General features: G+C 39.0%; 1 protein-coding gene across 1 annotated transcript; it reads left to right on the top strand.

Moving 5' to 3' along the window:
• The first annotated feature begins 1,811 nt into the window (after nt 1–1,811).
• Nucleotides 1,812–16,795, top strand: LOC143875728 (mitotic checkpoint protein BUB3.1). The gene is made up of 9 exons (XM_077377331.1): nt 1,812–2,083; nt 2,188–2,318; nt 4,458–4,540; nt 9,362–9,628; nt 15,283–15,358; nt 15,894–15,974; nt 16,047–16,125; nt 16,208–16,308; nt 16,405–16,795. The coding sequence occupies exons 1-9, from the start codon at nt 1,964–1,966 to the stop codon at nt 16,490–16,492; spliced, it is 1,026 nt and encodes a 341-aa protein (XP_077233446.1). The 5' UTR covers nt 1,812–1,963; the 3' UTR covers nt 16,493–16,795.
• The last annotated feature ends 995 nt before the right edge of the window (nt 16,796–17,790 follow it).

The following is a 17,790-nucleotide window of genomic DNA, read 5'->3' as shown; positions in this document are numbered from 1 at the left end:
TCTCTCTCTTTACGCATCCAAGAGGGAGAGAGTTTCAAAAACCTTCCCTCCCTCCCTTCCACTACACCATCTTTCTCCATCATTTTTTTCTCAAAATCTCTCGATTTGTATATCAATATGTAAGGCTTCACTGAAGCCTTTGTCTGCACCCCCAAGTTGTTTAAATACTGGTCGGGAATCTCCAAAAATCTCAGCATTGGCAACACCCATTTTTAGTAATATTTTCAGGCCAATTGTTTAGGCCCTGATGGGGTCCAAAATCTGCAACCAATCGGCTGTTGACACGTGGCCCTCACAGGGACCACTGCAAAGCCAACACCAGTCCCTGCTAGGTATGACGCTTGGACCAATCGGGGACTTCCACCTGTCCCTCTTAGGGATGACACCTGGTCCACACAGGGGCTACCACCTGTCCTGGTAGGTGGCTCAGGAGCCTTCACTTGCTCAAAGGTGAGTGTGAACAAAAATCACCACTCAAGGCACTTAACTGGTCCTCTGCTGTTCGAACTTATGACCCCTGCTTATACTGACTTGAGTGTCGAAGGGTCCGTCCGGAGCAACCGCCCCGGTTCGGCCTTCTGACCTTATGTGTCTTGTGCAGGACAGGAAAGCGCCTTGCTCGCCAGCTGTGGCGTGCCAGATCAGCCCTTCCGACCCTACCATAACCTGTTACCAATTTTAGACCTAACAATGCATATCCCTATATTGGTAAACTCTGAAGCTAAATATGTAGTGACTGAAAAATCCTCGTTGTGGATAGGAAGTGTGTTCCATGAGGAAGTGCGTTCCATAAGGTTGTACAGGGGACTGGGGACCCACAACAAATACAAATAGTTTTTTTTTTGGAATATTGTAGATTCACAGTGAAATTTAGGCAAGTTTCAATCACCTTTCAATGGAATTTTTTATTATTGATAATCATATGTAGGGTTACAAGTGACATACTAGAGAGAGCAAAGATTTTGCTCGTGGACCCTCACAATATTGACACTAGGTCACCTCATGCACCTTGGGCATGCATGCACTTGGAAACAATTAGGTGTTTTGAATTCGAAAGTGGTTAAGACTTGTGCACGTGTTTGCAAAACTAGCATCTACAACTAGCATTCCCTTGTTGAGGGTATTTTGGAAAAAAGGGCGGTCCAGTGCATGAGGCTCCCGCCATGTATTTTGAAAACTAATAAGTAATTTAAGCTGTTACTTTTTTTAGGTTGGATTATGACTAGAGTGAAACCGAGCATAAAAAATAATAATAAACAGATGCTTTGAAATAAAATAGAAGGAATACGGTAGGGTTATGAATTTATGAATCTTCGATCCATACAAAAACCGACCCGACACGACACGACACGACACGACTACAGGATCTGTGGCGGTATATTCCTGTATTTTTTCAAAAAAGTAGGGCCCACTCCACGGGATGATCCAAACTGTACATTTGCTGGGCCACATCGTAAATAAGTTGTGCCCTAAAAATTCATATCCACTGGACGATCCTAACCCTCCAATCTACTACAGGGAACTGCACATTATGGAAACTTCTGTAGATTGGAGGGTTAGGATCATCCAATGGAAATAATTTTTGGGGCACTACCTATTTACGTTGTGGCCCCGTAAATGGACGGCTTGGATCATCATATGAAGTGGGCCGTTGCCCGTTGTACAGCCACACATCATAAGAAGTATCCGGTAACAACAGTTAAAAACTTAAAACGGTAATAAAGAGTGCAAAACAAAGTGAGTTGTGTCATTATCAAAATATGCCGTGATGAATGAAATCACTTAATCCGGTTTAAAAAGGGTTCTGCTTTATCTGTTTATGCATCCGAGAGGGAGAGTTTCAAAAACCATTCCCTCCTTCGTTTCCACCACATTATCTTTCTCCACCATTTTTTTCTTAAACCTTCTCGATCTGTAAATCTCTGAGCCGAGAAAACCCTAACCCTAGTGTTTTCAGTCCGCCATGACCGCGATCCTTCCTTCTGTTCCTGGGAGAGAGCTCTCTAGCCCTCCCTCTGATGGCATCTCCAACCTTCGATTCTCAAATCACAGCGATCATCTCCTCGTTTCATCATGGGACAAGGTACTTCTCTCTCTTTCTATCTCACACTATCATTCTCTCTCTATTTCTGTTCTTTATTCTTGAAAACCTAATTCTATTGGATGATTTTTTTTTTTTTTTACCAGAGCGTTCGATTGTATGATGCGAGTGCCAATGTTTTGAGAGGAGAGTTTATGCACGGTGGAGCTGTGTTGGATTGCTGTTTTCATGACGATTCTTCTGGTTTCAGTGCCAGCGCGGATCATACCGTTCGCAGGTTCGGGAGATTATGCCCTAGCTCTTTGTTTTATGCATTTATTGCTGAGCAGTTCTTGCTCAAGTTTTCAACGCTACCCAGGTCCAAAAGAGATTTCTTGAAAATCACTACATATGTATCGCGTAGCATTATGTCTTTTTTTCTTTTCTTGAAAAATTGAGACTCACTACATACTTATTGCGCACCATTATGTCTTTTTTTTTTCTTTTCTTGAAAATTTGAGACTCAGGTTCATCGTCCGGGAGCCCTTATTTAGCATCTGCAAATTTCTTTGCTGTTTTGAGTGTTTGATTTGCTATGCTTTTCTTTTTTATCCATATTAATAGCTGAAGGATTTCCCAGTGCCAACGCTAATACTTGTAGGGAAGAAAGTGAAGTTGTATATGGAAGTGCGAATTTGAGTCTCCAAATGTAACACTATTTTTAAATTGGGCTGCTCTAAAATAGAAATTTAGCTATATTTATGTTGATCCAAGGGCACAAAAGTCAAAATTGATCATATATGATATACCATTGGTTACGGTTAAACTAGGGTTTTAAGGTGTTTTGGGCTTCCATATATGAAGTTTTGATGTACTTTTTAGGAGGTTAGTGTATAGTTACGAAATCTTCCTTTTGGGTTTTGGTTTTTTACTCTACTTTGGTCATGTTTTGATGAAGTATACTGTCATCTTATTTCTCTCTGGCATTTTAGTTTGATGATCCATTAGTTTGTTGAAAAAGTTGTGTGACTGTTCAATTCTCTAGCAAGTTTTCTACTTTTGGTGGGTTCTTAGTTGTTTTACTTTCATCAATTTTGTGTTTTCAATTACAATCTTTTCATTTGTATTCTGATTTATGAATTTGTGATGTGGACTTGTTAAGGTGTATTTTGTCAGCTATTTGCAAACTCATGGGATTGCGTTCTTAGTTAACTCTTTGAGATTGTAACATCTTTTTGGGTGGTTGAGCGCTTGGCGCTTATATCGTTCTTTTCCTAGTTGAGTGATGATTCGTGCTTGGAAATGAAGCACAAATTTTTTATTTAATTCTTTTGGCATTTTTATTTTCTTATGTAAAAAATCAGATATTTTGTGAGGTGTAACTTTGAAAAGTCCTCCGACAAAAGGTCAATGCACTGTTCCCCTTATTGCATACAATATAAGTTTTAATATTTTTCCACTGGCAATTTCCTAGCTGTTTTATAATGTGTGATTGTCAATTACAACATGCACCACATTTTCCAGACTGAGTTCTTGACAACCTGATCTAACAACTTTAAGAGTTTTGTTTTTTGTGTGTGAATATCTGATATTTCAAATATCCAATGTATCAACTGAAGAAGAAAAGTATAAAGTAAAGAGGAAAACAGATAGGAGTCCTAGTCCTTTTATCTTTCCCTTGGTTGTACATTTTTGTGCAATTGGTTATCTTTCTATATGATATAAACTTTCAAATAATTTTTAATAGGTCAGATCTCTTTTTGGAATAGATGGCCCGTAACGTGAGAGAGATTTCTATCATCCTATTTAGTCTGTTCCACTGAATGTATTCACGATTGGATAGAAACAATTCTGAAGGGAAAAACTTCCTCTCTCTGTTGTATTTTTTACCTAGCCTTGTAGGCTGCTCAGATTTTTATTATTCATCACCAAAAACTCTTCAAAATTACTACTACCACACTTGCCATCTTTTTCTTTTGCGATCTTTCATTTTATACTACGCACTCTTTCTCTTTCACGCTCTCTCTTTGTGTTACATCTTTTCCAAAGTCAAGCGACAATGGAGACATACTAGTATTTGGTTAATGCAGCTCTTAGTGACAGAGTTTAGACATTAGGGTTTTATACTGGATTTTCTTCATTTTGTTTGTTGATTCTCTTGTTTGTGGGTTTCTTTTCATACTGTACTATACAGCTTTCTTTATTTGAAATTTTGTTGGTTCCTGAAGATATATGTTTCATTCAGTAATTGTTCCAGTCTTCTAGACCTATTTTATATGCTCATGACGGTTTACTATTGTTTAGTCGTAGCTAAATGATTTGCCTTTACATGGTACCTCCTTTTGGATTCATCTGAGTTTCGTCAGTTATTATAATGTAGTTTCTTTAAATATTAAGTAATCAAGCTTCACATATTTTGGGGCTATTGCTATTCCAGGTATGTTTTCAGCTCTGGCAAGGAGGATATTTTGGGAAGGCATGAAGCTCCTGTTCGCTGTGTTGAATATTCTTATGCTGCAGGTTGTTTGGTTAGATACTTGATTTAAATGACAGATTACCCAATAGGATCAAGCTTTCTTCATTTAATATTTTGTAGTTATATGTGGCTATGATATAGAGGAATGATCTTTCTTCCAATTGAATGTTCTGTACTTGATAATATGCTTGTATCACACAAATTTTGATTAATCCAATGTTTGTAGTTGCAATTTTGAACTGAATTCGTAAGGCGGTTTTTTTAGTACCTACCTATACTTTGGAAAGGAAAGACTAAATTTGCAATTATATTGAGATAAAGAATAAATGAGAATGGAATTTCACATAAATTTGCTCTTTTGCTGTGATATTTGCATATGTGATTAGACCAGACCACAAACCAAAATTTATTGTTCTTCCTTCATTTCCTTTTCCTTTTCTGTCGGTGAAGTGAGAAGCTTTCATTACTATTAGAGCTAGATCTTAGATACGGGTCATCACTGCAGATTAGTTAATTGTTACTACTTACTAACGTGGGAAGAAGTAGTAGAGCTGGTCCGCTTTCATATTGAGCCATTGTAGCAGCATGTCCGGCTACAATCGGACAATTCCACGTGCGATGAGCGGACAATTCCACATGCGATGAGCGGACAATTCCAAAGAAATTGTAAGATATGGGTAAGAATTCTCGCAGATAATTCATAATACTGGGAAACCTAAAGAAGTGAGAATGGGAAGAGGAAAAGGAGGTTTGAGTGCTCGTGTGTCCATAATTAATACTTACTACTTACTAGCGTGGCTTTAAATTCCACCAAAAACGACACGAAATGACCGAAGTGTTTCCGTTTCCATCCCCACTCAAACCAAAATCAAAAGGGGCGAAATGCATAAACCAAAATTGCAAGTGTAATAGTGGTATACTATATTAATGTGTTAAATAATTGTATTTATATGAATTGCATGCAAAATATGGTGCATGTGTTATGTATAAATATTTACATGAATTGCATGTGAAATTTGGTGTGTATCAGACATTCATGATAGTACATATCACTAGCCGTTCGATGTTTTTATACCATTATAGATGGTTGTCTTGCTTATGTGATGGTTTCTTAGTGTGTATATGTGCTTATTCTAGCATGACCTGAAGTTTCAACATTAAATTCTATCCTTGCATTTGTTTCCATATGTTTCTTTGATTTTATAGGATTTCCACCGACCGAAACCAAAACGTTTCTGTTCTGTGGCGACCGAAACTGGAATTTAAAACCTTGCTTACTAGTGGCAGTAGAATTAGACAATAAGCTATTCTTTGACCCAAAGCATCTTGGAATGATGAAAATTTGAAGTGAGACCGCCACCATGGTCAGAAGATTTTTGCAGCTATTGGCTGAACAAGTTCATCAGGATTTGCACATTTGGTGCACAATTCCATGTGATTAGAGTAGCGCTCCAAAAACCAAAAGATGACTAGTTTATCTGACAAAAATACACCCAAATGACTATGAGATCTAGCATATAAGATGGAAGACAGAATGTTTTGGGACGTATATGATCTAGCATATAAGATGGAAGATAGAATGTGCACGACCTCTCGAAGAATGGAGAACAATAACATAAGGAGGAAGATACTCTCATTCAGTTCATTTCATGGTGTTACTTCGATAACCTTTTCATAGAAGTGTTGCAAAGGAAACTTCTGCTAGTGATTCACCTTATTTCACATTACCATTAGCCTTAGCTCCGAGTACAATTGTTTTCCCAGCCACTTTGACAAAACAAAATTACATTCCATGCTCATTTGAGAAGACTTCACCAAAGCAAGCTCTTCCAACATTCATCTTTGCATTTGTCACTAAAATATATTTTCAGCCTGTTGCTAGGAGGGACCATTCTAGATGTTCCTCTGTCTTCCCAAGGTGCAAGAGCCCCAGCATGTCTTCATCCAGGGCCTCAATAAGCGGGTCATTGCCATGTGCTAAAAAAAAAGGCTTGAAAAATCCTATATGCACCTGTAAGATGTCTCCTTTAATAACCTCCTTGAGATTAATGGAGTAGAGAATTGCTTCATAGACACTATGCCTGAGCATTTCCCTATGGAGAACACATGTTCTAGAAAGAAAAAAAAGAAGGGAGTTAGTCGAATTTATACATGGTAGCCTCATATGGTCGCTCTCGTCCTAGGGTGTACTTTCTCTATGTTAAGTGAAGTGTGTCCACTGTCTATGAAACTTCCAAACTAAGATGAAATCAAGAGCATGGCAGCTCTAGGAAAAGAAGTAGTAGCTACAATAGGACGAGGCCATCGGGGAGAGAATTAGAGATGGTGAGGAATCTGAGGCCATTTGAAGGTGTAAATGATTCTTTTGGTTGACCGGCTTCGGGGGAGTCCCGAATGAACTTATTTCGGGCCGTGGGTAGCATTGGGGTGGAGTAATCGTTTCAGGTATCCCTACGTCATCTGACTATTGTTGGCTTGATGCTTTGCTCGGCGACGAGTGTGGGGCTGGCAGGTAAGGTGTTAGAGATTAATTTATACCTTCACTGTATTTGGGGCATTACGCTCCCTTAGTGGCTATCGACCTGGGATATTGAATCGTGGGTTCTCTCGATCCATGGATTTTCTATTTATTCGAGTTATAGCCCTTACGATTTCTTGGGTGAGGATTCTCCCGTCATTTAGATTTGTTTCCGCTTACGATCTTTGGGCTGGGTGGAGAGTCATTTGTGGTTCATCGGTGTTGACGCAAAAAGTGATTTAGGAGTGTGTTCCTCCGCCGACGGATGTGACCAAATTGAACTTTGATGGCTCTAGCTTTTTTGGTAATCCGAGCTCGGCTGGCATTGATGGGGTTCTTAGGAACAGTGAGGGAGCGGTGTTGTGGGCCTTTGCTGGCCCTATTGGGATCTTTGATGCTACGGAGGCGGAGGTGAGAGCGGCATATCAAGGCATGAAATTGTTGACTAGAGACCGGATAGAAAATGTGGTAACAGAAGGAGCTTCCTTGAATGTCATTAGGTGGCTCAAGAAAGAACAAAACCCCCCCATGGCGTTTCGACCACCTCTCTAACGAAATGTTTGATTGGATGGCTCATTTTCCTTGGTCTTTCCACCATATCCGCCGCTCTGATAACCATGGTTTTAAATTTCGACCGATTTCGGATTTCGGTGGGGACCGAAACCGAAATTTCCCGAAATTTGTGAAATTCCAAATTTTGGCCGAAATTTGGGTCCGAAATGGGTACCGAAACCGAAATTTAAAACCTTGCTGATAACCAAATGGCCTACCGTCAAGCTAAAGAGGGAGTCTCAAAAGATGAACTAGCTCTATTCGACTCTCTTCCACCTTAATTTTTCGTTTTATTTTTGTATCTATTCCTCTCGTTGATGTATCTTTCTTTGCAACTTGATCACCTCGGTCTTTCTATTCATAAATTGCCTATCATTTTTGAAAATAAAATAAAAATTGAATCGTGCGTTCAGAGGGAGGCCGGTCTAAAGGATACTGTGCTAGCGACGATGGCGGGTCCTTATTCGGTGTCCATAGAGGTGGGGGCAGAGGACTCCCTGCAAATGTTGTTTCTAGGATCCCGCGACATGCAATTGGTCCTTTTTGCAGCTGGAATTATCGAACAAATGGTGCGGATTTACAGTGAAGTAGATTTGATGGGAAGTCTGCCGTGTCCCTCCTCATGCTTGGTATCCAGAGACTTTCCTCAAGAGAGGCGGGTGTGTTGGCTAGGTGATATCCTTGGATAGTTCCTATCAGTAGGGTTTTGAGTTCCCTGTGGCTCGCATGTGTACCAGAATTGGTGAGGCTTGCCTTGAAATCTTGAACATCAGCCTTGCGGTTGATGGGATCATTTTCTGGATGTCAATGGCGCAAGAGTCGTAGATATACCGTTCAACCCAGGCAGGTGAAGCAGAAGTTGAGTGGGCGAGGCACGATAGGTTTTTAGCCAGGTTGGGAGTCACATCTTGTATACTGGGAGTAGATAAGGCTTTGGTCTAACGCCGCACTTCTGGTGGTCCGAGTGCTAGGGACAAGGGAGACAATGCCAAGGCAATTGATGCGGCTGATTTGCTCGAGTAGTGGCTTCCATGTAGGACTTCTGTGGACATGTGCAGTGGAACCCTCTCGGCTGGTTATTGATTTGCGAGAGTACTATGATTTGCGTGCTTAGTGACCAAGTTTGATTCTCATGCTTGGTGGGCCCCTGGGTGTATGTGGAAGCCTCTTTTATGCAAATTCAAATTCTCAAGAAGGGTCGGCTGGTACAACAATTGTAGGTTTGGTTGTCGTCTTTTTACTAGTGCAGGTCTTCCACTGAGTGGACGTTGGAGATCCTTTCGGCCGCTGGCCCATTCGGGTTTTGGTTGAAAGTGCGGCTCACAACGTGAGTTTCTATGGGATTGCTTGGGTGCATGTTGTGAAGGTTGGCCATCGTGTAATCCACCTGGTTGCTGTGAAGGTGTCTACTGCTCAGTGAAGCAGTCTCTTGAGATGTTCAACAGTACCGTGATTGTCCCAAGAAGCTTTTGCCATGCGACTTCTATTGGACGGCCTTCGCTCGAGTTGGGCTCGTACTTGTATGGTCCAAAGATCTGCATTTTCCTCAGTATTTTAAGAGTCTGTAATTGATGATTCTCTTCTAGATCATGTAACCCATTTCTGCAGTTTTTGGCTACATGAATAGATTATCTACAAACTAATAGCTGATACTTTCTGCTATCATTTGGCGATGTTAGTTTTAAGTCTTAGCTTGGTTGGGTAGGTTGTTTTATTTATGAAATTGAATCTAAATCATCCTTGTATGGTCATATCTAAAGTTTGTGATATCAATTTTTATTTGTAATTATTTCAGGACAAGTGATCACTGGCAGTTGGGACAAAACATTGAAATGCTGGGATCCTAGAGGTGCAAGTGGGCAGGACCGAACCCTTGTTGGGACATACCCACAACCTGAGCGTGTATATTCTCTTTCTCTAGTTGGTCATCGTTTAGTGGTAGCCACTGCTGGAAGGCATGTGAATGTCTATGACCTGCGCAATATGTCTCAACCTGAACAACGGCGGGAGTCTTCATTGAAATATCAAACTAGATGCGTACGTTGTTATCCCAATGGGACAGGTATATATCTGAACTTAATTTAGAAGCCATGCCTCTTAATCTTGTATGTGAAAATGCTTTCCTCAGGGCAATTGCATCTTCTTGATAAATATTTTTGGTTGCTGTAATCACCTTACTGATCGTTCAATTGTAGATCTTGTACTTCTAGATTTCTCCCTATTTGGAAATGTCTTTTTTTGTAATTTTTGTGCAAGTAGCAACTACCATATTCCTCCTACTTTATTCATTTTTAAATACATGGAAATAGTAAATATTCTTTGATTTTGAATAATGTAAATATTGTTTTAACGACAGTAGACACAATGAAAAAGCAAATGAACTGCGAACATCAATTACCAAATTCATAGCATAAACATTATTGGACATTTATTTCTTCAGTTGAATAAACCAACATACGGGTCATACTAGGTTGTTCAATTAGCGTTTCTATCATAAGGCCCATCATTGAGAGCCTGAGGAGAAAGCAAGACAACTATTTTCAGCCACTGGCGGAGTTAGTATTCATGCAAAGATTTGCGACATAAAAGATATTGGATAAAGTGAAATTCCATGGACTTTCAGGTTAGCAGACTAGCACTTCACCACAAAAATAGACTTGGGACCTACACTTGAAAAATGTGTAGGTGAATCATTTGCCTTGAATGTATTCAAAGTGTAAGTGAGAGGTTTAAAAGAAGAGGACGATGGCCCTGTCATATGATTGGATGCACCAAAATCAAAGACCCAAGGGCATGAAGAAGAAACATTACCCTTCTTGCCTGAGAGTGCTTCCATAACAACTAATCAATCGCCTATTAAGAGTTCGATGAGAGAGGAAGGGTCCATCCAGGAAGTTGATGGAAGTGAGGAAGATGAAATTGCATATACCTTGGGCAACAGTAATTAGTTGAGTTACTGATAGGGTGATCCTCTAACACAAGAAACAGAAGTGGTCGCCATGTTTTGGTGTTGATTCCGTCAGTTGTCCTTAATGTGACTATTACTCCTTGCACCAATGGCACGAGCTTTTTACATGTCCTTTACCTTTAAGTTTGTCTCTCCAGAAATTCTGATTTTTATTACCACGAGTCAAAAAAATTATATCCTTGACTATGTAAGTTCGATTATGATGGGACTGTATGAAAGCAAGTTTGTTCTGCTGGAAGTTTTGATAAAGCTTCACCGAGTTGGTAACAGAGATCCAAATTCTAATTGAAGGCGTGTAGGGGAATGCATCAGTGTTGTCACTCTTGATGTGCTAGAAGTGTGTCAACAACATCTTTCGAGAAGACATGGCCCACTAAAGTTTTTTTTTTAATAACGTGGCCCATTAAAGCTAAGGCTAATCTTTAGTGGATAGAGTTAAGGAGGAACAAATATCTTGAATCATTCATTCTCCTATGGCCATCTTGCTAGATCTTGATCCAGTTGATAAACCTGAGAACTATTTGAAAATTTGATGCAACCAAATCTACGAGGAATACACTAAAAGGAGAAAAATTGCTAGAGAATTGAACAATCACACAAATAATCTAATAGATCTTCACAAACACTATCAGAGAGAAATAAAATGACGAGAGAGAAAAATATGAAGCAAGAGAGAAAAAGAAAGGAAAACGCAAATCGAGGTATAATGGAGTATGGCACCTTTTTTTGTGTGAAAACTCTAATATTTAATATTCTATTTCTATGTATGAATGCACCTTGAAACAACAAAGTTTGTAACTGGCTTAGAGGATAAAATGGATACAAATAAAAAATAATTACCTACAGTAGAATTTTCTTCTTCTTTTGCTTGATTAGAATATTAAAAAACGAAGGAAACAGGAGCAATGGCAACAATGTGGGTGGATGAGCGGGGGTAGAAGCAGAGGGACAAGATAAATGTCACGCCGGTGCCTCATGAGAATATCAATGGCGCTGATAGTAGTAATCACGTTCTTGTCCTGACTTTCCATAATATGTGCATGACAAGGAAGACCAACTACATCCATGACCACCACGAGGCTCTCTACCAAAACCACTAGCAGAAGGTCTAGAATCTTATGCGAAAGCAACACGATATGGAGGTATCACAGGGATGCCAACCATCAGAGAACGATGCTATTCCTCAACAACAAGAATACCATATACTTTCCGAGGGAAGAGGTCATGCGGACAGTATCAATGCCATGATTTTCACAAACTCTAGACATAGACCACCACCAATATAGGTGTATATCGATTGGCATCGGGGCACCTCACGCTTAGAGGTGCAACCTGGGTTGGGTCGGGTTGGGGTTTTGCTAAAAGATTGAATTGAAATCAACCCGAACAATACCCGATTTTATGGTAGAAGCTCAACCCGAATTCGTAAAAATTGCTTGAGTTGCACCCCTACTCACCCTTGGCTAACTTAGCCACAGTTTCCTCTGTAAAGTCTGAGAAGGGTTCATAGTGACTAAGCTCCTTCACACACTCTAGAGAGCTAAAATACTCTCCCACATAGCAATCACCTTGCTTACAGGTGCCAATGGTCTATGGCCTGGGCGAGTTGATTAATCCAGTGATCATGCCCACAAGGGTGTATGTGGCAGTGAGCTTGTTCCATTACTCTGAGGAAGAGTTATAGAGCATATAATAAACCATATCAATGTGTGGTTCCATAGAGTTACAGGTGTTATTGTTTGAGGTCAAGGATTTATGAGAATCAAGGGGGTTAGGCTCCAGGATGACAGCACAGACAATTGCGAATCAGATAAGAACCTCGATAATAGCAATGTAGAAGAATTTGGAACAATTAAGAGTCACAGTCACATTCTTCAAAGACAAAAACAACAAAATAGATGAAGCAAGAGAGAAAAGGAAGGAAAAAGGGAAAATGTGGTAGAATGGGGAATGACATATTACCATTCCAAAAGGTAAAAAATAAATATGGAGAATGACATTTTTTTGTGGAAACATTGAGATTCTATCTATGAATGCAGCTTGTAATAGCAAACAAAGTTTTTAAGAGGCTGGGAGGATAAAATGGTACAAATAAATTGGAATGATGAGAACTGGGATTGTGCTTGTTGAAAAAATTACGAAAAAATGCCTACGTGAATAAGAGGCCTATTCTTCTTGATGAAAAAGAGAGATCCTAACTGCGAGTCTGTGAATACTACTTGGAATGTAGAGAAAACTGATTGTAGAGGTAGGTGGACAAACAAATTCCCAATAGAGGTGAAAGTCTTCTGCTAATTTCTCGTAAACAGGATCAAACACATTTACAGAAAGCCAGACAGATGAACTGAAAAACACAAGGAACGCTACAACTTAGTTGTCTAGTGTTTGAAATGAATAAAAAACGCTAGATTCGCATCACAAGATCAAACATGTATTTTAAAGATTTGTTCCTATTCTATTTCCTTTGAATAAAATGAGAAGAGTATTAATCTCTCTTGGCTATCACGAGCAACGGACAGAAACTCCCCTGTTTGTTGATCTTGGTCGCTTAGTCTTGAAACAGCTTTGATACAATGATGCTTGAGGGAATCAAGAGAATAAATGGAGAAATAAACAAGGAAGAAGATGATAGAGAAGAGAGATAATGTGATGAAAGCATGAGGAAAAAAGAGAGTCCCCTTTGCCATATATTAACTTCACTCACACATGATAATAAATGTACATACCACATATTACAGGAATTTCTAGTCACAGGAACCCGCTAACCTATGACTTGTGGACACGAACACGAAGTGTCGGACAAAGCAAACCCCAAAAATTTAGAAATAGAGACACGGGTAAACTAGAAAGTATCTATAATCAGGATTTGTGGACACGGATTTGAGTGTCGAGTTTCGACACGAAGATACGAGGTGTCTGACATGGCAGACCCTAAAAATCTAGAAATGGTACATACATATAAAATTACTGATTACTATCATAGTTTGCAATAACATAAATACAATATTCATTTAACAAACTAATAAATCTTAGGTTTGATCAACTATAATCTAAAACAAACATGAGATAATAAATTAACAATGCATCCATTAATTTAATCTGATTTTCGTCCGTCTCCAATATTTGCAACGAGAAAGGGAGACCAATAGGATACAATGAATATAATATTGTAATGAGAGTTTGTTTGGGGTTTTAGATTTGGCGAGGGGATATAACAACAAATATTAGGGATTGAGCCTCTAGCTCAATGGTCAAGGCTTTGTTCTTCAACCGGGAGGTCGGAGTTTCAATCCTGGCTTACCTACCAAAACAATAACAACAAGTATTAGTTAATGAAGAAATAACTAAAGAGTTTATACTTTATAATAAAAAAAAGCAAACACAATATTCAATAATAAGATAGAATGCCACATTTGACACGGTACAAAAATGCGTAGACATGCCCACGTTAACCCTGACACTTCTAGCAGTACATTTAAAATTGTCGAAAGGAGATTCGACACGTGTGGAGATGCGACACGACTTGACACTTGTGTCAGCAATAAATTTGCAGTGTCGACTAAATCCTAGTCGGTAACCCTACTGGTAACCTCTGAACTCATTTGAGTTGACATCTCGGTGGTCGGACAACTCAACCGATCCTAGTTGAGCACTAAATGGTATCTGATCACACCCTATACAAGATCCAACCACTATGGTTGCCCTACTATGACCTACGAATTAAAAAAACTAGGGGCGATAAAATAGACGAAAACACAACACAACTCCTTCTACACTTCTCCAAATCCCCAGACCACATTTGGAATCTCAGGATTTATAATTTGCACCAATAACTTTACCATTTGGCCTTCCATATACCCTTGACCATGCAAATCACATCACTTTTATAAAAAAACTGATTTTTTTCGTTTTTTGAGAAAACAACACAAACGAACGTCCAAATGATCTCAACAAATACCAAAGTCTTGAAAAAACTGCTCTGTCGAGCCATAGCATTGTTTAGCTGCAAGGCATGGCTGTACAACTGCTGACATTAGCTGTATGACACAATGACATTACTCATTTGTAGCAAGGGGGAAAAAAAGGGAAAAAAATGAAATAATTGAGGGGAACCAGTCTCTGATACCAAGTTGAAATGATAAAAACAAGTAGAGGGGAGAAGAGAGGAAGGAGAGAAGGAATTAGGGGTTTTGGGATGGGTTGGAGCATTAGAATGTCTCTTTGTAAAACAAATGATTGGAAATAAATTCTTATGCAGCTTGGAGTTCAATTTCACAATTTCTTTCCTTATTTTTTTTGTAATACTGACTTACAAATTTAGAAGAGTTGAAAACTTCATCTGCCAAGTACAGCAGAAATCTACATGGTACTGTATTGGAAATGTAGCCTTAGATTTTGGTCACTTTCACCAGCTCTTATATGTTGCAATGTTGACAGAAAGGGACTACTGCACACGAATAATCCTAATGGTATTTATTGAACGTGGAAGGCAGAACCTGGTTACGAACTTACGATTTTAAACTCATAATTGGCAAATGATAAGTAAGAATCAGTAACTGAGGATGGCAAGAATTAGTTGTAATGAAATTTTTCTGAGTTGTTACTGATACCCCCACATTTCAGAATTTACAATTCGTGTTCCATCTGCATTGAGTTGCATCATCTTCTTATTCTTCTTGAGATGTAAGGTATTTCTTGCTATGGCGCTTCAGGCATTGATGCCTACTAAATTGGATTGTGATTTGTAGGATTTGCTCTTAGTTCCGTGGAAGGTCGGGTTGCTATGGAGTTCTTTGATTTATCTGAAGCCGGTCAAGCTAAAAAGTACGTCTTCTCTTTACTAATTTAGTAATGCATACTTGCTAATAACAGTTATACTGGTTACACAACCCAAGTGACTATTGAACAGCTAACAAAACTATTTAGCTTTCTTAGGCCCTGTTCATTTTAGATTGTGGCCCCGAAACCGATTGTTGGACTCAAAATTACATTTAATTGAGTCCAATAATCAGTTTGGGGCCCACAATCGGTTGTCAAAATCTATAACGAACAGGGCCTTAGCAAGAATCTTCTATTATGGGATATGATATATAAAATACTATCAATGCGGCAATGCTATTTTACACAATATTGTATTGATTATTTTTCAACACAGCCCCATGTATTCGATGAAGAAAGATGATATCCACACTCCCTTATTTTGAAATTGGCACTCCTTGCTTTCGATGGTATAATTCTCAACAAGAAATCAATGGCCAGGCCAAAAAGTTTGAAGTAAAGAAAGGAGTGCCAACAAGGGAAATTGATTTCATCTTCCCCTAACTATGGTATTGGTTGATGTGGTTAAACTTCTGTGCAGATATGCTTTTAAGTGCCATCGAAAATCGGAGGCTGGAAGGGACACTGTATATCCTGTCAATGCAATTGCATTCCACCCCATGTAAGATTTACATGTCCTTTGCTGTTTTTATTAAGCAATCTCTCCAAAACATCCTGAATTCTCTTCTTGCAGATATGGCACATTTGCAACTGGAGGATGTGATGGGTACGTAAATGTGTGGGATGGCAACAACAAGAAAAGATTATATCAGGTAATATTCCAAACCTAATTCTCACTTCATTATACATAAGAAGTATATCTATGACAATATCTCATTCTCATCATTTTCCCAGTACTCAAAGTACCCAATGAGCATTGCGGCACTGTCCTTCAGCCGAGACGGTCTTTTGTTGGCTGTGGCATCAAGTTACACGTATGAAGAGGGAGATAAACCGTATGTATCTCGTCTCCACCCACGAACCCTAATTGTTTCCCACGTTTATCAGCATGTTCTGTACCGTGCCTTAACATTTATCTCGGGTTTTTGCAGTCATGAACCTGATGCCATATTCGTACGCAGTATAAATGAAGTTGAGGTGAGGCCAAAGCCTAAAGTGTACGCTGCTCCACCACCTTAAAACAGAACAAATCGACACAGTAAGGCTACAAATGTTCAAACTTATGATGCAGATACCATGTTATCTGTGTACTGCATTTTCTCGTTTGATATGGTTTTGCCATTAGAATCTATCTGAATCCGCTGGGAGCTGCTAGCGAACTGTGGCCTGCTGCTCTACGCCGCATGGCTTTTGTTTCTCATCATAGTTCTGGTCGAAACAAGATTGTGGTTAGGGAACAAAAGGGAAATATTTTTATGTACTGGAGGCAAATTTGATGTTAAGGCTTTACTCTTTTTAGAATGCAGCTGGATCATTACCATATGCAACGGCTTTTTTTTTTTTTTTTCTGTTTTCTGAAAATATATGCAACGGCTCCTTGTGCTTTGGAAATACTTAGGAGTTGGATATCTTTCTCAATTCCTTCCTTTGATTTTCCTATTCCTTGAGCTAGCAACTCAGGGTAGTAGTCTGTGTTGGCATCCAACTCTTTTTCCTGTACAATGGTAAAGAGAGAAGCTTCAATGACAGCATTTTTGTTTGACCATATGCCATGCTGCAGTTCACTGTATAAACTTTGGGATTTTCAGTGCTGCTTGGAAACAATGAACAAATGGAAACTTCATTATGTTTTAACATTAAGATTGTGAAAATAACATTACCGTGGTGTAACCCTTCAATTATGTAACATCCCCGAAGTCCAGAACATTCATCACAGGATTCACTTCTATATGACAAATTAGGGGTGATGTTACATGGGGATTGAGTTAGTTCAGGATTCGTCATGAAACTTATAGATCTCTTTTATCTGTTTTTTCCTCTAAATACTACCACAATTTTATAATTACAATATTAGGATGTAAAAAAGCTAAAATTTGACAATTGATTAAAATTTTTTGGCGAATCCATAGATCTTTCTATTTTAGGTTTGGCAAATCTGAAATGCGATATCCGTATCGGATTCTAACACTCAACCGATGCAACATAGAGTAAGGGTATCATATGGGCAATGAGGATAGCGATTGAATTGGTTTGTAGACTGTTCCTTTAAATATCATGATCTTATCTGAGCCCTATCCTCTGAATTGTGCCATTGATTTTTGCTGCTATGTCATTCTTTTGTTTGTGTTTGGCTTTGGTCCTTGGGACCAGCTCAGTCTTGCTGTTGTAGTTATTTCTGTTTTCATAATAAAGTTCCTCCATTCAAATATGGGTCTTATCAGACTTTGGCAGTGCAGTTTTAACTATGTATTCTAAGAACATCTATCAAACAGTTAAAGCTACACTTCCATGGTTCCATGCATCTCCTAAACATTTGA

This window comes from Tasmannia lanceolata, unplaced genomic scaffold (assembly GCF_043159265.1).
Source record: "Tasmannia lanceolata isolate RefF3 unplaced genomic scaffold, GAP_Taslan_0.1 ptg000004l, whole genome shotgun sequence".
NCBI classification, from domain to species: domain Eukaryota; kingdom Viridiplantae; phylum Streptophyta; class Magnoliopsida; order Canellales; family Winteraceae; genus Tasmannia; species Tasmannia lanceolata.
The sequence above is the reverse complement of the archived record's forward strand: the minus strand, read 5'-3'. Positions and strand labels throughout refer to the sequence as shown.